General features: G+C 46.3%; 4 protein-coding genes across 4 annotated transcripts; 2 read left to right on the forward strand and 2 right to left on the reverse strand.

Moving 5' to 3' along the window:
- Positions 1 to 64: 64 nt before the first annotated feature.
- On the reverse strand, positions 65 to 2,704 carry NDUFA2 (NADH:ubiquinone oxidoreductase subunit A2). Its single transcript, XM_077137211.1, has 3 exons — positions 2,412 to 2,704; positions 2,178 to 2,284; positions 65 to 261 (listed from the first exon to the last, which is right to left on the reverse strand). The coding sequence occupies exons 1-3, from the start codon at positions 2,633 to 2,635 to the stop codon at positions 170 to 172; spliced, it is 423 nt and encodes a 140-aa protein (XP_076993326.1). The 5' UTR covers positions 2,636 to 2,704; the 3' UTR covers positions 65 to 169.
- On the forward strand, positions 2,649 to 13,037 carry IK (IK cytokine). Its single transcript, XM_077137213.1, has 20 exons — positions 2,649 to 2,847; positions 3,287 to 3,353; positions 3,567 to 3,659; positions 4,123 to 4,182; positions 4,996 to 5,163; positions 5,365 to 5,479; positions 6,001 to 6,071; positions 6,160 to 6,206; positions 7,577 to 7,740; positions 8,603 to 8,711; positions 9,049 to 9,088; positions 9,251 to 9,470; positions 9,717 to 9,735; positions 10,202 to 10,280; positions 10,999 to 11,079; positions 11,322 to 11,379; positions 12,185 to 12,273; positions 12,474 to 12,582; positions 12,759 to 12,793; positions 12,880 to 13,037. Exons 1-20 carry the CDS (start codon positions 2,832 to 2,834, stop codon positions 12,905 to 12,907), a joined length of 1,668 nt encoding a protein of 555 aa, XP_076993328.1. The 5' UTR covers positions 2,649 to 2,831; the 3' UTR covers positions 12,908 to 13,037.
- Positions 13,038 to 14,222: 1,185 nt separating this feature from the next.
- On the forward strand, positions 14,223 to 18,828 carry WDR55 (WD repeat domain 55). Its single transcript, XM_077137209.1, has 7 exons — positions 14,223 to 14,537; positions 17,001 to 17,101; positions 17,193 to 17,280; positions 17,392 to 17,571; positions 17,666 to 17,765; positions 17,853 to 18,022; positions 18,107 to 18,828. Exons 1-7 carry the CDS (start codon positions 14,350 to 14,352, stop codon positions 18,417 to 18,419), a joined length of 1,140 nt encoding a protein of 379 aa, XP_076993324.1. The 5' UTR covers positions 14,223 to 14,349; the 3' UTR covers positions 18,420 to 18,828.
- Positions 18,495 to 21,547, reverse strand: DND1 (DND microRNA-mediated repression inhibitor 1). The gene is made up of 4 exons (XM_077137210.1): positions 21,235 to 21,547; positions 20,990 to 21,107; positions 20,143 to 20,604; positions 18,495 to 19,568 (listed from the first exon to the last, which is right to left on the reverse strand). The coding sequence occupies exons 1-4, from the start codon at positions 21,256 to 21,258 to the stop codon at positions 19,111 to 19,113; spliced, it is 1,062 nt and encodes a 353-aa protein (XP_076993325.1). The 5' UTR covers positions 21,259 to 21,547; the 3' UTR covers positions 18,495 to 19,110.
- Positions 21,548 to 21,559: the final 12 nt, after the last annotated feature.

The raw sequence follows: 21,559 nt of genomic DNA on the forward strand, positions 1-21,559 counted from the left end.
GCTTATTGCCTCAGTGGTGGGCAAAAAGGGGTGCAGTGAGGAAAGGGACATTCTGAGACAACAGTTTACAGCACAAGCTTTATAGAGAATAGAACACATTTTCCACATTGTACTTAGTCTAGCAGGGCCCTGGCTCAGGGGCTTTTGCTCTCAATCCTTAGTGAAGGCTTCAAGCTTTGCCACTTAGCACGTTCTCCAGGGCTCTGGTTACCTGATCTGCACTGAAGTTGTTCAAGGAGACATTCTTCTCTTGGCCAAAAGCTGTGGAGAGAGGGAGATGACTAAGTTATCTGCTCTGTGTTGTGGATACCACTGAAATATTAAAAATGGTCCTTGTTTTTGTTAGGATAAGAAGGGCAGAGACATGATGAGGGGAATGTAAAATGGTACAATGTGGAAAACAGTATGACAGTTCCATAAAAAGTCAAATATATAATTATCATACTACCCGGCAATTCTACCCCTGGGTAAATCCTAAAAAACTAAATATAGGCCCCAGATACTTGTACATCAACGTTCATAGCAGCATCGTTCACAGTACCCAAAATGTCAACAGATTAATGGACAAAGTGGTGTGTGTGTGTATCATGTAGTGTTATTTAGCTGTAAAAAGGAATGAAATTCTGAGATATGCTGCAACATGGATGAACCTTAAAGACATGCTAAGAGAAATAAGCAAGGCACATATGGTCAAACACTGTATGATTTCATTTCCAAAAATAGGTAGAAAAAGCAAGTGTGTAGAGGTAGAAAGTAACTCAGAAGTTAGCAAGGAATAAGGATAGGGAGGAAGGGGGAGTTGTTGCTTGGTAGGTATGAAGTGTTGGTAAATTATGGAAATTAAAAAATTTTTTTAAACAGGAATGAAGTACACATACATCCTAAAGGTTTAAAGCAAACAAACAAAAACATGGTAAAGATGGATTTAGTATGCCTAGAATTTATCCAGTTGGTCTGAAACGAATCCAGGAAGCCCAGGTCCCACTGGAATTTTGGCTGATTCTGGGTGGCCACAGTGGGAAGGCAGGCATTTCAGGGAGTCTGCAGGTGTACTGCAGTCATCTTTTGCTAACCACTGTGAGCAGGGCATTGCTGGAACCTAGCTTTCTCTGGGTGTCTATTCTCTGGGCGCCTGTTGTCCACAGCATAATACATTAAAGTTACTTGCATTAATCTCTTCCTCTCATCTACTGGCTTTTAGAAGAAGAGCCTTTCTGCCTCCTCCAACACACCTAAGAGTGTATGGCACAACTCAAGTGTCCAGTGTCAGCTGAACTAAATGCCTTAGGCGTGGCTCCCCCTATCTATAACAGTCCTAGAGTTGGACAAATGCAGGGTATAACAGGAAGCTGTGATTTAAAATCATACTATTCGGTAAATTAAGACATTTACTGGGTTCCAACTATGTGCCAGGCACTGCATTACATAGTAGGGAAACAGCAACAAATAAGATAAAAATAATATCAAATGGCAATAAAAACAGGGTGATAATGATAAAAAGGGGTGGTGGGTAATGTTAGATAATTGGTCAGAGAATGCCTCTTTGAGGAGGTGAATATATAAGGTCAAACCTGAGTTAAAAAAAAAAAACAGCCCTGGATACCTGGGAGACTTGCATTCTCGGATGGGGGAGCAAAACAAAAACTTAACTTTTATATCTTGGCTGCATAACCTTAGGTATGCTCCATCACGATTTTGACACAGTTTTCTAATCTTTAAAATGGTAATAAAAAAGAATCCATCCCTCATATGATTAGTGAAGATTAAATTTGACTAGGGAGGAAAGTACACATTATAGGACCTAGCATTAAGTGCTTAACACAGAACTAGTATTTAAAAATTTTTTTAGAGCGACAGTGCCCGCTTGTAATTTGGAAGAGCCTACTCTAATTAACGGGAATTCCCCAAAGGCTCTTGGTTCCTATGCAGGACCCGGTCCACTTCCCACAAATATGCTGCCCGGGATACAAAGCATCTGATAACCCTTTATTGAAAAAAAAAAGATTTCTTTTTTCTATAAAGAAATAATATAGATTTCTTTATGGGCAGCAAGGTCAAGAGCAAGGCCGGCGCCCGAGTTCTAGTTTCTCCATGGGTTTCTGCGTGACCTTGACCGGCTTCTTCCCAAATTCCTGTTACTCCACTGGGGTCCCAGAACCCCTGCATCCAGTTCTCACCGTAGCGGGCCCAGAGCTTGGGCTGTACATCGGAACACTCGCGGATTAGGATGGGCAGGTCGGGGTTCGCCTTCTTTAGCTCCACGTAGCGTTTTTCTATGAAGTCCCTGCAGAGCGAGAGAGATCACTGCGGAGGATATGGGGGTGAGGGGAGGGCTTCTCCAAGCACTCCGGAGGTCGAGGTCGTGACCCTGGTACTCCAAAACCCGTCCACCTAACCACGCTGCGTCTCACCTGACGCCCTGGCTACCAGGTGAGCGCTGGCATAAGTGGATGCGAATCTCCCGGAGGCCCGGTTTTGAGCCGACCGCTCGAACGGCTGCGGCCGCCGCCATCTTTTGTCGTACAGAAACCCCCGACCCTGAGTTCTCCTGTCCGACCAATCGCGCACCGTTGGGCATTCGTGTAATTGGTTGACGTAGGAGGCGGGGCAAGTTTTGGCAATGACATAAGACCATTTTAGCTCCTCCCCCAGTTTTTCGGCGGGTGGGACAGTTGCTATGACGATGACGGATGGGGAAGGCAGGATGCGGAAAGGCAGCGGAACGCAAAGCACTGTGGGTTGATTTCTGAGGTGCACTGTGGGAAGAAGCTGTAGTTCGTGGCTTGTTGTTAGATCCTCGGTCCTTGTAGCGTTGGAAGACTGCGGACAAGATGCCGGAGCGAGATAGTAAGGCTCGGGTAATCTGCCCTCCTGCGGGGCTCAGGACACTCGACACGTTATTTTGGCTCCAGAGCTTAAAACGGGTGTGTGGTGAGGGTGGGGAGGAGGCGGGTGTGTGAAGTTCGGAGTCCAGCTAAGCCGTGGGTCCCCGGGTGAGGCCCTACAGCTTCAGACTCTGTCCCCAAGTCTCCTCTCAACCCGAGTTGGGGACATTCGGTTTTTATCTGTGGAACCTCCTCCCCCATCGCTTTATCATCTCGTGATTTATTACCTTATTTTGTCACTGTCGCTGTTCTTGCCTTTTTTTTTTCTACATCTTGCTAGATTGTGAGCAACTTGAGGACAGGAAACACATTTGTATTGTTCACTACTATAGCCCTAGTTTATGCATAGAGCTTGACATATGAGAGGTTAATTACGTTAATATCAACCTTTTTTTTTTTAGACGAACCGTTCTCCAACCCTTTGGCCCCAGATGGTCACGATGTGGATGATCCTCATTCCTTCCACCAGTAAGTGTTTTGTTGTAGGAACACTTCCTAAAATTTTCACTCATACTTGATTTATTAAACTTTTTAATAGTTACCTGGATGTGTTAAAAGTATGTATGTTTTTGTTTTAATTTGTATTTCTCTCATTTTTAGTAAAATGAACCATGTTTTTAACATATCCCTTTTCCGTTTCTTATTGGGTACTAATTTTTTTTGTTTGCCTTTCCTTCCTAGATCAAAACTCACCAATGAAGACTTCAGAAAGCTTCTCATGACCCCACGGGCAGCACCCACCTCTGCACCCCCCTCTAAGTCACGTCACCATGAGTAAGTCCTGGGATGATACAGTCTGTCTTATATATCCTTACTTGTCCTTTCTACAGAAAATATATTGAACCAGGATGTGGATCTTATTTTCTCCTCCTGGAGATTGGGATACCCTGGGATCAATCTCACTGTTTCTGAGAGTGTGTTCTATGGATTACTTGTACTTAAGTCACTGGTGGTGCATAAATGGGCAGATTTTTGGGTCCATTTCAGTCCCATGGACTCAGATTCTGGGGCAGATACTCGGGGATATAAAATTTTAATTGTCTCCTCAGGTGGTTGTGATGCTTTTTAAAGTTTGAGAACCACTCACCTACAAATATTGATATGGATCTCTGCCTCATTGAAACTGTGTTGCTTCCATCAATATTCCAGATCTTCCTTCAGTCCTCAAGGCCAATTCCTAGGGACTTCTGGGGGTGTGGTAATATTTTGCTATCAGTTAATTTCTTGTCTCTTCTAGGATGCCAAGGGAGTACAACGAGGATGAAGACCCAGCTGCCAGAAGGAGGAAAAAGAAAAGGTGATGGGGGTGCTGGGTTTTAAGGGGGTAGTGTTTGGAGAAAGGTATAGGGCTAGCAATTAAGTTTTCCCTTTGTTATCTTAAGGTTTTCTGCCTTCTTAGTGGGAAGGAGTGATACATAGAGTGGTAGTATAGGGCTTTTGGAGTCAGCCTGCCTTTAGGTTACCTTGGACATTTTGTTCTGCCTCTCCAATCCTCAGTTTTCTCAGGAGTAGAATGGAGATAGTGATAATAACTCCCATTTAAGGTTGTCATTAGGATCAACCTGAGTGTACACGTAAGCATTTAGCACTAGTACCTGGCACATAGTAACTGCCCAATAAATCTTTACTGCTATTACCATTTATGTGATGTATTTATGTAAACTTTTTGGTTTAGTTAACTTTCTGGTTTTTGACCTGGTATTTTGCTTTTCCTCTCTTCTTGGGGTGGACCATCCAGTAATGAGTTATTTTCCGCTGAAATTTAAAAGATGGTAAAAATTCAGATGCTTTCTAGTTGCTTTGTGAAAGTCTCATATGTGTAAAGAATCAATGAGGTAAAGGTGATGGCGTTAAAGTGTTCTGAAGTGACAGGTCATGTCCTAGATGGCCTTGGAATAGTAACTCTTTAAGATTGATTTGATGGATAATAGTTAGTCCTATAGTCTGATTTTAAGAACTGTCAGGAGGTGGTCTTAGTTCTGTCGGCACATATATGTGAGCTTTCACCACAGAGGGATTATGGAGGTACAGGGAAACAGGCAGGAACAGTTCTGCTGACTTTGAGATAGCAACTGGTGAGTCTTACACATTCTTTTTTCTCTGTTCACAGTTATTATGCCAAGCTACGCCAACAGGAAATTGAGAGAGAGCGGGAGCTAGCAGAGAAGTACCGGGACCGTGCCAAGGAACGGAGAGATGGGGTGAACAAAGATTATGAGGAAACCGAGCTGATTAGCACCACTGCTAACTACAGAGCTGTGGGCCCCACTGCCGAGGCGTGAGTACCGAGGGAACAGGGCATATGTTGTTAGTTCCCTGAGCATCCCAAAATCCTGCAGTCACAATGTCAATGTGATTGCCGTTTGATCATGCAATCACAATTGTCCAGACTTTTCTCCTCTGTGGAGCCCACCCCAAGCCATTTCTAGAGGTACCTGTCACCCACAAAGGACTTTTCTAAAGTGGCCTCTCATTACAGGGACAAATCAGCTGCAGAGAAGAGAAGACAGTTGATCCAGGAGTCCAAATTCTTGGGTGGTGATATGGAACACACCCATTTGGTGAAAGGCTTAGATTTTGCTCTGCTTCAGAAGGTGAGCCCTGCTGAGTAGGTGGAGGGTAGTTCTGGAGTGCTAAATGCTTTTCTATGAGAACTGAGAAGCTGGAAGGGAAGTTCTTTCTGATAGCTCAGATGATTTAGAAGAAGGGCTAAAGGTAACCCCTCTGTAGGACTAATTGCTGCTTAACCTTTAAATCAGTCTAAATTGTATTTCCTTGGAGAAGCCTTTGCTGACCACCCAGGTATGGTTAGATCCCATACTGTTACCTCCTACTTTTTTAGGTGGTGATATGGAACACACCTATTTGGTGAAAGGGTGTATTTTTTACTTACCTGTAGCACTCATCACACTTTGTTGAAATTACTTGTTTAATTTGTCTGTCTTTCCTGCTGTCAGCTCCATTAGAGTTTTTTACTAAAATAAAAACTCACAGACATGTCTGTCTTGTTTAGTAGCTGGCACAGTGTGGTATAGTGGATGCTCAGTAAATATGTGTAATAAGTAGTCTAAAAAAATTAATGAATGTCTAAACCCTACTTTCTTTTTAATGTTAGGTACGAGCTGAGATTGCCAGCAAAGAGAAGGAGGAAGAGGAACTGATGGAAAAGCCCCAGAAGGAAACCAAGTAAATAAATAGGGCATGCTTGAGGGTTTAGAAAGGTGCAACCTAAGGTAGAAACACGTTTAGCAAAAATTTATGTTTATCGTTTCAGGAAAGATGAGGATCCTGAGAATAAGATCGAATTTAAAACACGCCTGGGTGAGTGGAGAGTTTCTATACTAGTGGCTATACATTCTGGGTGAAATGTACGGAACTGAATGCTCTGGTTAGGATATGCTTGCTCTTTTACCTCTTTTGCTTGCTTCCAAAACAGCTAGTTCTCATAAAATGCTCTAATAGAACTCAGACCTGGATTTAATTATTGCATGTCATTTATGTCTCCTCAGCTAAGTTGGAAAACACTTTCAGATAGGGCTTATGCAGTAAGAGAGGTAGCATGGTTAGAGATTTAAAGCTCAGAATTTGGAGTTAGACCTGAGTTTGAATTCTGAAGATAAAACCACACTAGGTGTATGATTTGAGGCAACTGACTTACTTCTTGGGGCCTGTTTAAATCCATCCATAAAAATGGGGTTAATGTTTCCTTCATGGGATTATTGTGGGGATGATGAGAAATAACATATGTGCCTGTAATACTGAGCATGTAGGTGTTTTTTCTGTCATCTTCAGTATCAGCTTAAACCTCATCTTTCTTCTCCACAGAGCCTAATATTGTGCTAGGCTTGATATGGCAATGTAAAAGAGTAGGCAGGAGTCTGCCAATTCTTTGCTCTGTCTCTGTATGACTTTTGGCAAATCACTTTACTTGCAACTTTCGAATTTTTTTAAAATTTATTTTTCATTAGAGATGTAGGTGTGCAGCAAATACAGAGTTCTGTATTTATCCAACCCCCTTACACTACTATTAACGCTTTGCATTAGCATGATACCTTTGTTACAATTAAGGAAACAATACTGTTATAATTATACTGTTAACTATAGTCCAGAGTTTACATTAGGGTTCACTGTGTTGTACTGTCCTATGTTTAATTTTTAATCTTTATTTTAGTAAAAACTTCCCCTTTTAACCGCATTCTAACATATAATTCAGTGGTATTGATTACATTCACAATGCTGTGCTACCATAGCCACCATCCATTACTAAACCTTTTCCATCGCCTCGAATGGAAACCCTGTACTACTTAAACCTTAATTCTCCATTCCCTACCTTCACGCTGGTAACCTGTATTCTAGTTTCTGACTCTAGGAGTTTGCTTTTCTAATTTCATATCACTGAAATCAAACAATATTTGTTTGTATCTGGTTTATTTCACATTCAGTATGATGTCTTCAGTGGTCGGCCATGTTGCATGTATCAGAACTTGATTCCTTTTTTATATCAGCCTTAATATTTTTATCAGTAAAAACAGGATGATAATGTCCACCTTTTAGGGCTACTGTAAAGCCTAAATGAAGTAACGCATGCATAGTACTTAGTAAAGTAGCCAGTACAGGATAAACATTCAATAAATTGCAGCTTTTATTGTAGGAGATTCTCAGTGGCTCATTGCTGCTCCCTTTTTTTCAAGGTCGCAATGTTTATCGCATGCTATTCAAGAGCAAAGCATATGAGCGGAATGAGCTATTCCTGCCAGGACGCATGGCCTATGTGGTGGACTTGGATGATGAGTATGCTGACACGGACATCCCCACCACTCTAATTCGCAGCAAGGCTGATTGCCCCACCATGGAGGTGAGTGACCCGAGTCTGAGATGCTGTTGGCATAAGCCTCAGACCTGGGAATCAACTTTGATTCTTCCTTGGATCTCGTTACCCACATTTCCCCATCACCAAGTACTGTTGACTTTTACCTCCTATTCTCAATTGAATCCATTCATTTTTTCCATCTCTGTCAATATCATTCCACTTTTAAGCTATCATCTCTTGCTGGAACTATTAAAAGAGGTCCCTAATTGGTTTCTCTATTTTCACCCTGGTTATTTTCCAACTTGTTTTTTTTTTGTAACTTTTATTGAGATGTAATTTACATACAGTTCACCCTTTTAAAGTATGCAGTTCAGTGCTATTTAGCATATTCACCTAGTTGTGTAAACTTTACCACAATCAATTTTAGAACATTTTCATCAGCCCAGAAAGAAACCTGGTGTCCTTTACCCATCACTCCTAAATCTCTCCATCCCTGTTTCTCATGTTTTTCACACATGGTCAGAGTTATCCTGAAAATACAGGTTTTTGTCTCATTGTAGTTTAGAAGCCTTCAATGGTTTCTCATTGTTCTTGGGATAAAGAACAATATCTTTATTATGGCTTATAAGCCCCTGCAACATTTGGCCTTCCCATACTCTTCATCATCATGTTTCCCTGTTATTTGTTCTCCAGCCATTGTATCCTTCCTAAATGTGCTAGATTTCATTTTTGACCCAGGGCCTTTGTGCATGTTGTTTCATCTTTCTGGAATGTCCTTCTACAATACCTCCTTTCCTATTTACATTTAGTTAATTCCAACTCATCCTTCAGTTGAATGAATGAATAAATGAACAAATGAAGTGACATCTGCTCAGTGGGATAACATTCTTGCTTCTTCTGGTTTCAGGCCCAGACTACACTGACCACAAACGACATTGTCATCAGCAAGCTCACCCAGATCCTTTCCTACCTGAGGCAGGGTACCCGCAACAAGAAGCTTAAGAAGAAAGACAAAGGTACCTCGAGAGTGGGGGAGAGAAACCTTAACCCTGGAGGGTCACTTGGGATGGAACCAATGTCCTGGAATCGTCTATCTTAGGACATTAGGAGGCTCCTCGGCAGCAGAGAAAAATAGGAGCCATGGAGCCATTTGCAAGGGGATTATTAAGCAGGTTCTATCTGTTTGACCCACCCAGGAAGCAAGAGTCAGGCTTGAGATTGGAGAAGGGACAGTGTGGGTAGCTTTTGTCTTCCCAAGAGATGTTTAAAAGGGCATTGAGAGCTCAGAAGGATGATGAGGCAAGTGGGAGTTAACTCAGGAATGTTTTCCTTTCTCTTCTTTTTATATTTTAGGAAAATTGGAAGAGAAGAAACCTCCTGAGGCTGACATGAAGTATGTATCCGAGCTCTTTGTCACCTGATCTGAGGGAAGGGTTTGTGTTTCTTTTCTTTGGCATATTTTGGGAGTCCGTGGTCTGAGGATCTGGAGAAACAGCCAAGGGAAATGGGAGAGTATGTGACTTTGGCAGCTAGTGATCTCTATCTGTTCCCTTAGCATTTTTGAAGACATAGGAGATTATGTGCCCTCCACGACCAAGACACCTCGGGACAAGGAGCGAGAGAGATATCGGGAACGGGAGCGTGATCGAGAGCGAGATAGAGATCGTGACAGAGAGCGGGAGCGAGAACGAGATCGGGAGCGGGAGCGGGACCGTGAGAGAGAGGAGGAGAAGAAGAGGCACAGCTACTTTGAGAAGCCCAAAGTGGATGATGAGGTTAGATGTGGGCGCCTGGTACAGGATTATAGTTTCCCCTCCCCTTGTCTGCCCAGCCCAGATATAGGACCCTTCCATTGTAAAGTTGCCTCATGATTCTATAGCAGGAAGTGGCTTAGCTAACCCAGGGTAGGAACCATCCTGAAAATTGGAACAGATTGGGGTAGGGAATTAATACAAACTTGGAGAAGGATGAATGGGACTCCTTCGTGGTGCCATTGACCTCTGTTTCTGTTTCTTTTCCAGCCCATGGACGTTGACAAAGGTAGGTTGTATTGACAGCATCTTGCATTTCTAGCAATTCTGCTTTCCTCTAAACTTGGAGTTTAACCAAGAGTTTAGAGCTGTCGGTGGTGGGGTTGGGGGACTTGCTGGTTCTGGGTCCTTATGGGACCCATGTCTTGATTTATGGAATAGACCAGAGGATAGGTATGAGCTCCCTGGGCAATGGCAAGGCATATTTGCTCTGTTTGATGTAATTCCTCTATCCCTGGTTTTCTGAGGAGGTGCACCAGATGCAGAGCTGGCAGTGTTCTGAGCATACTACCCCATCTCAATTAGAATAGCTCATTTTCTGTTGGAGTTTGATTAAAATATTATTAGATAAAAAGGTCCTGCTACTTAAAAACATGTTTTTTTTATTTTTTAATGAAACCCACAGATCGGAGGTATGTTGGGTGGGAAGGTTATGAGATTCTCAAAATTTAAGCAGAGTTCCTTTCTCCCTCTAGGACCTGGGTCTGCCAAGGAGTTGATCAAATCCATCAATGAGAAGTTTGCTGGGTCTGCTGGCTGGGAAGGCACTGAATCATATCCTTTATTTTAATATGTTCCTGCTTTCTAGATTACAGTTTTTCTTTTCATTCTAACTCCACCTGCCTCTTTTCCACCTTCCCCACCCCTGCCTACATCCCTCCTGTGCTGAATTGCTTTCTTTACAGTTTCTGAGCTGCAGTGTTTATTTTGCTGCTTGAAACCTATGTGACAGTATGCCAGTAAAATTATGGGGTATAGAAAGCAATGGAAACATTTTTAGAGAATTGTCATTTTGCAAAATGCAGTAAACAGTTTGGAAGTGTTCAAAAGGGTATGCATTTCAAATTATTGCAGGTTATGAGATAATTTTTGCAGGTAAAGCCTGTTTAAATTTAACCAACAATGTGCTAGTGTATTTAAAATCATGAAAAAAACTCTCTGGTCATTTTGCCCATGACAAATTCCTATGTTGTATATTTAGGGCAAGATGTCAATACAGCATAAGTCCTATGGCATTTTGGTTTTCTTCTGGAGACTAAAGCTGTTTTGGGGAGATAATTGCAAGAGCAAAATATAAACCCAATTGATCTAAAAGCATTTCTGCTGTAACTTCAATAATTTTCAGGATATATCAACTGACAGTGGTTTTGCCATGCCAGTTGTGGTTTTTTTTGAGGTGGGGGGAGTAAGCAGAAAACGTAAAGTTTCTGCTTTATGCGTAAAGTTTTTGTGTGGTAGGTGGAATTCCAGAACTTTCTTTAACACAGCATACACTGAAGAAGCCTGAGGACAAGAAGCAGCTGGGAGATTTCTTTGGCATGTCCAACAGTTATGCAGAGTGCTACCCAGCCACGTATGTGAAACCCTGTTAAAGAAGGGTGACTGGGATCATTGGAGTATAAGTTGGGGGGTGAGGTAGAAATTTGATTTACTGTGACCAGGGGGTATTTCTTTCTTGGATGAACTATTCTGTTCTGAATGGGAGGTCTAGCGGGATGGTCATTCCTAGGCATATAGCCTCATAGTTGGGTGGGCTCTGAAAGAATCCTACAAGTCTGAGTCTACAGCATCTGTTTAACTGTTGCTTCTCTTTAGGATGGATGACATGGCTGTGGATAGTGATGAAGAGGTGGATTATAGCAAAATGGACCAGGTGTGGAGTTGGAAGGATGGATGGGGATACTTCCATATGGGGGCACATATTCTTAGACACATTTACCCTCCTGCCCACGAAAGATCTGAGTCACATTTACTAGGCCTCATGCTCATTTGCAGCATTGTGGAATCGTGGGCAGCTTAATGGTCTTAAAGTCCCTGCACAAGATCAGGGCTAAAAATCTATTTCTTTTTATTTCCCACAATGAAGTGCAAGACTTTGACTCCTCCCTTAGGCAGGAAGCAAGCATAAGTAGAAAGAGCAGAAGGAATTGCAGTTTTGAGAAAATAACCTAATTTTATTTAGTCAGGATTGAGGTTTTCCTCCAAGTCTTAAATAGAATAAAAACTACTAATACCATAATGATGAAAAGAAATATATCTCAGTGTAACACAGTGATTCAAAGTATATCTTAATCCCTTCTTGGAGCCTTGATTAATCCTATCACTGCTGTTGATGAGTTCTGTGGCTTTGCCAAGTTATTTTACTCTTTATACCTTGGTTTCCTCAGGTACCTTTCAGGAAAATAGAGAAAATATAGTTCCCATGTCATAGTATTTTTGTGAGAATTAAAAAAGATAGTGTTCAGAATAATGCCTGGCCTATAGTTAAGTGCATAATAAATATTGCCATTATTATTTATTAGGGTAGGATTTATTGATTGTGAAAGGTGAACTGCCTTGGTCTTCAGGAGAGTATGGGATTGTGGGAGAGTCTACCTTTTACTGAAGGGCCAAAATTCCATTTCCATTCATACCTCCTCTTCCTTCCCTTCCCATTCCCCCATTTTATTCTGCAACAGGGTAATAAGAAAGGCCCTTTAGGCCGCTGGGACTTTGATACCCAGGAGGAATACAGCGAGTATATGAACAACAAGGAGGCTTTGCCCAAGTAAGTGTAGTGCTGAATATGGGCAGGGTTTGAGGAAGGGATGGTGACGGGGCAGACAGGCTTACTACCAGGTTAGTGGGTACAATCTGGCTGAGTCATTACCAAACAGGTCTCTGCCCACAGGGTCCTCTGGGAAAACCTTGCTGTGGCTGCATAACCTCTTCCTGCCACCCTTCCCCAACCACCCTTTTTGTTCTCAGGGCTGCATTCCAGTATGGCATCAAGATGTCTGAAGGGCGGAAAACCAGGCGCTTCAAAGAAACCAATGACAAGGCTGAGCTTGATCGTCAGTGGAAGAAGATTAGTGCAGTATGTGGGACTGTACCTCACGGGTAGGGAGGGCTACACCTGAGGGAGACACTGGCTTATGGACCAAGGAACAGGCAGGGGGTTGGAGAGCCGTATAAGTGAGAGAGGGGTCACCCTTAGGCCTTAGATGAGCTTAGATTGGCAGCATGACTATCAATTACTGTTCTTTTTTGCAGATCATTGAGAAAAGGAAGAAGATGGAAGCCGATGGGTGAGCATCATTCTTCCTCTGTAGGACTGGTGGAATTGCTTGGTGTATTCATCTTGTGCTGACCCATTTCTGCTTTTGTATTGCAGAGTTGAAGTCAAAAGACCAAAATATTAATCTCCAATCTCCACAAGGATGTGTTCCCCACTGTGTTTTCTCTACAGTACCTAGAAAAGCTACAAGGTGTTTTTGTGTATAAAATTGTATAATTATTTAGCTCCATTAAAATTGGTTAATCTTGCTTTTCCATATTGTGCGTCCTTGTGCCAGGGCAACTGGAACCAAGAAGGCTAACTGCACTGTCTGTATAAATTCACATGCAAAAAGTCATCTCAGTCCATTCCCAAGCTGTGGTCCTAAAGTCCTAGACACTAAGAAGGTTTACTAGCCAGTGTGACTATGACGAAGGAAAGAATGACCCTGATGGGTGAGAGGTGGATAGTGGAACAGAAGCATGATTAGTTCCAAATGTCAGACGCATTCAGGCCCTTCTGGTGGTCTAGTCTCAGGACAGAAATTCTTTGGGGATTAGAGTAGCTTGATAAAGGCTGTGCCAGTCTGATCCTAAGGTTGTACAGGACTTGGCCCTTGAAGGTACCTGAAGAAAATCACTTGTGGAACCAGAAACCTTTTGTGAGCTTACGCCCTCCTGAAAGCTTTAGTAATGCCAGGCATAAATCACTGCCTCGTTGGCTCATTGGGGAAGCATCTTGCTGGTATATCTGGTTTATCCTGACTGCAGGTACAACAGGCCCCTAGGCCAGAAAGGTTTTGTGCCTTCATCATTGAAAGTTTTGCAGGTTCTTTACAGCCACAGGCTACCTGTTCCTCTGTCCACCATGCAGTATGCTCCCATTTTTGTGGATCCTTGATAACTGGGATGTTCGGAACATCGGATGTAATCATTTACCTCTTCAACTCCCAGCCAGCTCTGAGCACTGCCTGCCCGGCCTGCTGAGAGTTAAGCGAACCTGAAGAAAGGGGCGTAGTTCGCTGTCCGATTGGCCAAGAAGCCATTGAGCGTGGATAGCAGCAGCTTGAACGTTTCGTGCGCCACCTGCCGTCCATGACCCTAGCATTTCATTCGCCCGTGGCGTGGACTTTTGTTGCGTTCTAACCGCCGGGGCTGCCGCTTGCATGGCCTTGGATTCCAGCAAGTCGCGAATGGCTGGCGTCCCTCTCCCCTATCCCTAGGGCATGAAAATCCTCCTTACTGGTAGCGGTAGGGAGAACCAAACTGTCAGGATGAAGTTAACATGCAATTCCCAACTTCACGTGAAGTAACCAGGGAGGGAACTGAGCGTCGTGCGGTCTATCAAGCCCAAGCCCCCGCGTCAAACGAGGTAGCGGTTGGGCGAGACCGCAACCTCGTAAGTCCGCCCCACCTACAGCCGCTGCAACGGCCCACCTCCTCTAGTGACGCCTCTGCCTCACTTCCGGCCACGCCCCCACGAACGCTCAGTTCCCGGCGCTTGAGGGCGGGGCTGGGCTCTTACCGTGGTGTGGCTGTTTCCTGGACTGGTCGTCATTCGGCCGCGCGCCTACGAATCTCGGGAAGCATGGACGATACGTGTGAGGAGAAGTCCGCCGAGGCTGGGAGCGACGAGGACCCTGATTCCGCGGAAGCCCCCGCCCGAATCCGGGATACGCCGGAAGACATCGTGCTGGAAGCGCCGGCCAGCGGACTGGCATTCCATCCGTCCTGCGACCTCCTGGCTGCGGGGGACGTGGATGGGGATGTGTTCGTGTGAGTGCGGGTTAAAGCAGGGGGAGTGGTGGGTGGCGGGGACTGCCCTCTCTGGAAGCTCCCTGTAAATGGAGTTGGTACGTGGAGGGCAGAGAGAAAATTGCAAGGAGACAGAGGTTGAAAGAATCATTCAGATCGATTTGTTCGGTAACATTTGGCTTTCAACAAGTTACCACACAAATCAAAGTTAAACGAATTGAAAGGAGGCCAAAGTTGCCGGAGTGTCGTGACTGAGGAAGGAAGGAGACTGCAGCAGGACAAGTAGCCCAAGATTATTTCCCACCGGATTACTGTCACAGGCTCAGTAGACCCTTTGCTTTTCTTCCTGCCGCTTTAACTTCTTTCAGAAACACAAATCCGATAATTATCACTCCCTTGATTAAAACCCTTTAATGGCCTACTTTTGCTCTTAGGATCTAGACAAAACTACTTAATCCAGCTTGCAAGGTTTTTACGGTCTGTCGCTTTCCTGCTTTCTCCGCTAATTTATCCTGGCCTCTTTAATCGGTCTTGAAGCCTCAGCTCCCTCGCACACCTCTTTCTTCTGCCTGAAAACTTTCCCCTTACTTTACTTACCTACCATCTCTCAGTTCTCAGTATCTCTTCTTTCTCCATATCCAGACTAATTACTTATTAGATGCTGTCATGGTAACAGGTCCTTTGCCTTCATAATCTTTAGAATGGTTTGTAATCATACTTCTGTTTGTATTACTATGTAAACACTTATCTCTTCTCTAAAGAAATATTTTTCAAACTTTTTAAACCTTGTTCCACAGTTAAAGTGCTTTTTACATTATGTGTGATGCACTCTGATGTTCTTTGGTTTATTCTCCTCTATTGTTTTGTGCACACATACACAACTGCTGATTGCACTCACCTAGTCATCACTGATGGGTCATGACTAGAAATTGAAAAACAGTGCATTGGAATGTAAGCTGTAGTCTGTGGCGGTACAGTGCCAGATACTTTGCAAGTCACACTAGACTTCTACGTTTTTTCACCTTCCCTCCTTCCACTGCTTCAGTTTTTCAAAGTTCTGTTTCTATATCTGAAATACAGCCCTTTCCCCACCCTCAGCCACCACTTTTGGTGGGCTTCTAACATGGCCTCGTGACTATTCTGAAGAAGTCTTTTCCCCGCAGAGGATTAAATTCAGATCTGTTTGACCTACATAGTCTCAAGCCCAGTTCAACCCATCTTTCCAGATTTAGCCATGCCATTCTCCTGCCACTTTAACCTTCTTCATTCCTTGATTTTTCCCTAGAAGTGACTTGATATTTGCTTCCAGTATCTGCCCCTTGTTCTCCACCAAGTGAACTCCCACTTATTCTTCATTAGCCAACTCACATCATTGCCTTAGCTAGCTTTTCAGGACTCTCCTCCATATCCAATATTCATTCACTCTGTGAATGCTCATGTTTTTTCTCATTACTAAAGCAAAAAACATGCAGTGGGTTGCCCTTAACAGTAGGAATTTATGACTAACAGTGTGAGGGTAGGAGAAGTCCAAAACAGACATCAGAAAGGCGATGTTTTTTTCCTGAAGACTGGCATTCGTCCATCCTTGATTCTTGGCTGTTCTGACACATGGAAGTGCACATGGTGGGGTCTTCTCCTTTCTCTTCAAGTCTCTTCTTGCTTCCAGTGGCTATATGTCTAAAATTCACTTTGCTTATAAAGAACTACAGTAATAGGATTAAGACCCATCCTGAGGTGGGCCACATCTTAAAATGAAGTAACCTCATCAAAAAAGTTCTGCTTACAATGGGCTCACACCCATAGGAACAGATTGAGTCGAAGAATGTTTTTCTTGGGTATTTGACTCCAAACTACCAAAGCTCATTAAGTACCTTTTCCATGCTGGGCATTGTCTTAGGCCTTGGAACAGAGCAAACAATTAGGAGACTTCCTGCCCTCTTGGAGCTCACTGGCAATTAAGTATTTATTCATTTGACCCTTCTTGAAGGTCTGTTCTGAGACAGACACTGGGAATCTCTCTGGACAAGTACTTGCTTCAAAGCCAAGGTTATAAGCCACTGCTTCTCTACCCCTGTTTTGATCCTTTTTTTCAGCACATGGTCACAATGTGCTGTAATTGTGGCTTTTTCTAGCCCTTGCAGGCTTGTTAGCTTGGTCTTCTGTCTCTAAGAGTCATTTCTGGGCCTCCACAGTGATCCAGAGCCAATCTTTCCCCAAGATGGGGCTTCCAAAGATGGTGAAGAGGTGGGGTGGGGGTGAGGTCACAAAAGATCACAAAGAGGTCCTAAGCAAATGTACTTTGAATCAAATTATATTGTATATGTTAGTTCACTGTAAATGGAAAAATGGGATGGTAAGCTCCTTGGGTTTGGAGGTGAGCAAGGAACTAGGTAGGTGGAAGGTTGGTCTGGTTGGTCTCTGCACTCCATGCATCCCAGGCAGGGTCTGGGGTTGTTCACCCTCTTCCTCTACCCTCCTCCCCAGCTTTTCCTACTCCTGCCAAGAGGGCGAAACCAAAGAACTCTGGTCCTCAGGCCATCACCTCAAGTCCTGCAGGGCTGTGGTCTTCTCTGAAGATGGGCAGAGTGAGTACTGGGGAAGGCAGCCAGTGGCTAGGTGCTGGGAAGGGAGCAGTGGCAGCACCATGAACTGCACAACTCCCTCCCCCCCCTGCAGAACTTGTCACTGTCTCCAAGGATAAAGCCATCCATGTTCTAGATGTGGAGCAGGGCCGACTGGAAAGACGCATATCTAAGGCTCACTGGTAAGGGGAGCCAGCGTTGTGTGCACACACAGGCACAAGGCAAGAGGTGGGGATTGGGAGGGTCTGACTGGGACAGAGATGTTCTGAGAAGTTCTACATCTGTGTCCCCAGTGCCCCCATCAACAGTCTTCTGCTGGTGGATGAGAATATTCTGGCCACTGGGGATGACACAGGTGGTGTCCGGCTCTGGGACCAGCGGAAGGAGGGCCCATTAATGGATATGCGGCAGCATGAGGAGTATATCGCTGATATGGCTCTGGACCCAGCCAAGAAGCTGCTGCTGACAGCCAGGTACAACCTCAAAGCTGCCTTGCTCCTCTTCCTGTGTTAAACATCTCTCTCAAAGGGATCTTCCAGCCAGGCCACTATTCTGCTCTCTCTACAGTGGAGATGGCTGCCTTGGTGTCTTCAACATCAAGCGATGCCGGTTTGAGTTGCTGTCAGAGCCTCAGTCAGGGGACCTGACATCTGTCACTCTGATGAAGGTACAACTGGATACAGTGGGATGGGAATGCGCTATAGGTTTGGTTCAAGGTGGCCCCACAGACGTGATTTGCCCTATCTCCATGCAGTATGGAAAGAAGGTAGCCTGTGGTTCCAGTGAAGGTACAATCTACCTCTTCAACTGGAATGGCTTTGGGGCCACAAGTGACCGCTTTGCCCTGAGAGCTGAGTCCATCGACTGCATGGTTCCTGTCACTGAGAGTCTGCTGTGCACTGGCTCCACTGATGGAGTCATCAGGTGAGGAAAGCCAGGAGGGCCCTCAGGTCACAGAAAGGGCAGGCCCAGCCAGCCAGCCCCCAACACTCTTCTCTCCCTGCCTAGGGCTGTGAACATCCTGCCAAACCGAGTGGTGGGCACTGTGGGCCAGCATGCTGGAGAGCCTGTGGAGGAGCTCGCCCTATCCCACTGTGGCCACTTCCTGGCTAGCAGTGGCCATGACCAACGTCTCAAATTTTGGGACATGGCCCAGCTACGGGCTGTGGTGGTAAATGACTACCGTCGGCGCAAGAAGAAAGGAGGGCCTCTGCAGTCCCTGAGCAGCAAGGCCTGGAGCACTGATGACTTCTTTGCAGGACTGAGGGAAGGAGAGGACACCGTGGTTCAGGAGGAAGAGGAGAGCGAGGACAGTGGCTGAGGGTGAGCTGAATCTCAGGATAGGTCCTCATTCACTGGGCAGGAATCCTTCCTGGGCAGGATCCTCAGAGAAGCTATGGATCTCTGCAGCTCAGGAAAATACAGACAGAGGCCCAGGACTCATGACAGTGCTGTAGGAAAGTGTCCTTGCCCTGTAGCAGCTGCTCACCCTACCAGTGTGAGGAAGACAACCCCTCAGCTGGGGCAAGACAGCACAGACACAGGTGTACCACCAACCAGGGGTTTAATATAAATACAACCAGCATTGGAAAACTCAAAACTGTACATAAACTGAAACCAGAATGCCAAGTGGGGGGGGGGGGGGGCAAAGGGCAGAACTTTTGGCCCCTTGGCTCAGCCAGCCCCAAATAAAAATCAACAGAGGACAAATAAAAAAAAAATGACTAAGATTTATGCTAAGCTGTGGAAAGAGGGGGGTTTGTGTCATCCAGGGCAAGGAAGACCACAGAATCAGGCCAGAGCCTGGACTGGGAGAGGGAGGGCATGGTCCCTCACCTCAGCTTAGCCAAACTATAGCTGCTTCCACGTGCTATGGGGCTCTGCCCCAACAGGGAAGCTGTGTCAGGCCTGCAGCTTGGCCCATGCCCCTCTTCTGGGATCAGAGGGTGGCGCCCAGGCCTGCTGGGCTGGGGACTGACACAGGCTCTGCCTATATGGTGAGGAGGCTGGGATCACTGCAAAACCATAGTCCCTGCCTCTCCTCCAGCAGACCACAGGAGGGTGGTCCCGGATTCACTCAGTGCCTCCAGCAGCCGTGCAGATATGGTATCCTTGGCCACCTCGTGTGCATCCTGCACATCTGGGGCCAGCACAACCCAGATAAGGCCACTGAAGGGCACTGGATGCCCAGGGATTACTACCTGGTACCAGAAGCGGTGCCAGCCAGCAGGGCCTGTGCCCAAGCACTTGGTAAGGAACACTGGGCTGCCCAGCTTCATCCGCTGGCACAGCAGCTGCAGGGCAGCCCGAGCCCCTTGAGGCCCTAGGCTCTCCCTAGCCAGGGTCAACTGGCTACCCCCGGGCTGTAAGCACCGGACAGAGGGCCCAACGAGCTGCTGCCGGAGTCGCTGCTTCAGGTCTGGCTTGAGCCATTCCACAGCCACTTGCTCTCCACAGAGGAGAGACTGTCCTGCAAGACAAACGTAGAGACAAGGGCAGACCCTGGGTTTAATTTCTAGCCTCCCCATTTCCTGGAATTGTGATTTTGGATTAGTTAAATAACTTCTCCAGGCTTCATTGTCTTTTTGTAAAGGGCCAATGCAGGCTTTGTCTGCTTCATAACCATCATAATAGCTAACCTCTACTATGCTAGCCATGAATCAGGAAATGTGCTAAGCACTGTCCATTATACTGCTTAATTCTCACAACAGTGTGAGGAAAACAGGTTTTATAGTGGATAAAAGGTAGGTTCAACTGGACTGCCTTGGGCAAGATAATTTCTCAAATATTTCTAAAGAGAGGGGCTATGACTATCTGGAGTGTTACTTTGGTCAGGAGATAAGGCATGGAAAGTATGAGGTTTAGGAAATGGCACCAGTGAAAATATAAGAATCTTAAGCAAGTAATTAGTATGAGGTAACAAAGACAGGCATGCTTCACCCAAAGAATTTCATTGAGACTTCACCCGCTATGCTGACATGCATAAGTAAAGATTAGAACGGGCTTGACCCCAACCAGCCACCCTGCAGCTTCCACCCCTGTACCTTCCACCAGGGCCTTTTTGGCCATGGCAGCGGAGCGGTGAGAAGTGAATTTGAGCAGCGCGATTTGCGTCGGCGCGGGCCCGGGGCTGGGCAGCAGCAGGGCCTCCTGCAGGCCGGGACCCAGTGGCTGCAGCGCGAGCAGCAGCGCGCGGCGGCACAGATCCCGCGGCAGTCCGTCCACGCTCAGCTCGCACTTCTCCGTGCTGCGGCACACGAGCAGCGGGCAGGAGGGCCGCAGCGGGTGGTTATGCAGCGTGGCGATGGCAGCTTGTGCACCGCGCCGCGAGCTGTAGCGGGCGTAGGCGAAGCCGCGGTTGAGGCCGCTGAAGGTCATCATCAGGCGAAACTCGTAGAGGCGGCCCACGCGCTGGAACAGTGGGATCAGCTGGTGCTCGTACACATCCTGGGGCAGCCGCCCGATGAACACTTCTGACCCGGCCGGCGGCGGGCTACCCACCCAGCCTGGAGGAAGGGAACAATGTCATTCACCATGGCCGTTATGGGTTTGGGGCCCGGGGACCCAGCGCGTGGGGAGACGATGTAGAACCAACATCCGTGAAATGGGTACAACACCCATACCACGGGACCAGTGGCACAACTAGGCGACTGAGCTCATTCGGGGGCCGGCAAAGAGTAGGTGCACCTTAGGGCTGACGCGGCTCCTCGAGAGGGCTGGTGGGTGAGGAACTGTGGATAAGTATCCTGCTTTATCAGCTTGGGGTAGAAATCCGAGTGGTTCGGGGTTTCTAACTGGAGCTTTGAGGCAGACCCCTCCCCCCAAAAGGGCTGGGTCGGGGCCAAAGAGCCGAGGATAGCCCGGTAGGCGTAGGGGCTGGGGCTACTGTACCTGGGGGTGGCCCGCCATACTTCCTCTGCCCGTTCACCTGCACCAGGCGGATGCCCGTCTCCCTGACCCATGCCTCCAGCGCCGCCTTGTTCTCTGGGTTCACCCTCTCACACCATAGCTGAGTGAGAAATGGCAAGACGGAATGGCGGATTGCTGAGCCCGCCCCTACCTCGACTGAGGAGCTGGGGTTCCTGTGGCCCCCTGCACAGGTGGGGAGTAGAAGCCCCTCGCTGGCAGCCACTTACCTCACAATCCCGCTTGGACTGCATGACTCTACCGCTGGCACTCCTGTACCCCCTTTATGGTTTCCTCCCCCATCGGCCTCTGGAAACTTCCCGGCCTCGCCACCCCCCCAAGCTCTCATTGGCTGTGAATACGACCCGCCTTCCAGGGGGTGGAGGAACACACCGCACGTGCGCCCCGGGCCTTCCGACCCTCAGGTGATGGATGGCTAGAAACTAGTGGGCCAACCTGCGGGCTGCCTCACCTCCTAGGAGTAGCTCACAAATTGGCAGGTAGTAGACGCTGGAGGGAAGAACCTCTGGGGCAACCTTTTCACCCTGAGAAAGA

Source organism: Tamandua tetradactyla, chromosome 20 (assembly GCF_023851605.1).
Source record: "Tamandua tetradactyla isolate mTamTet1 chromosome 20, mTamTet1.pri, whole genome shotgun sequence".
In the NCBI taxonomy this organism is placed as follows: domain Eukaryota; kingdom Metazoa; phylum Chordata; class Mammalia; order Pilosa; family Myrmecophagidae; genus Tamandua; species Tamandua tetradactyla.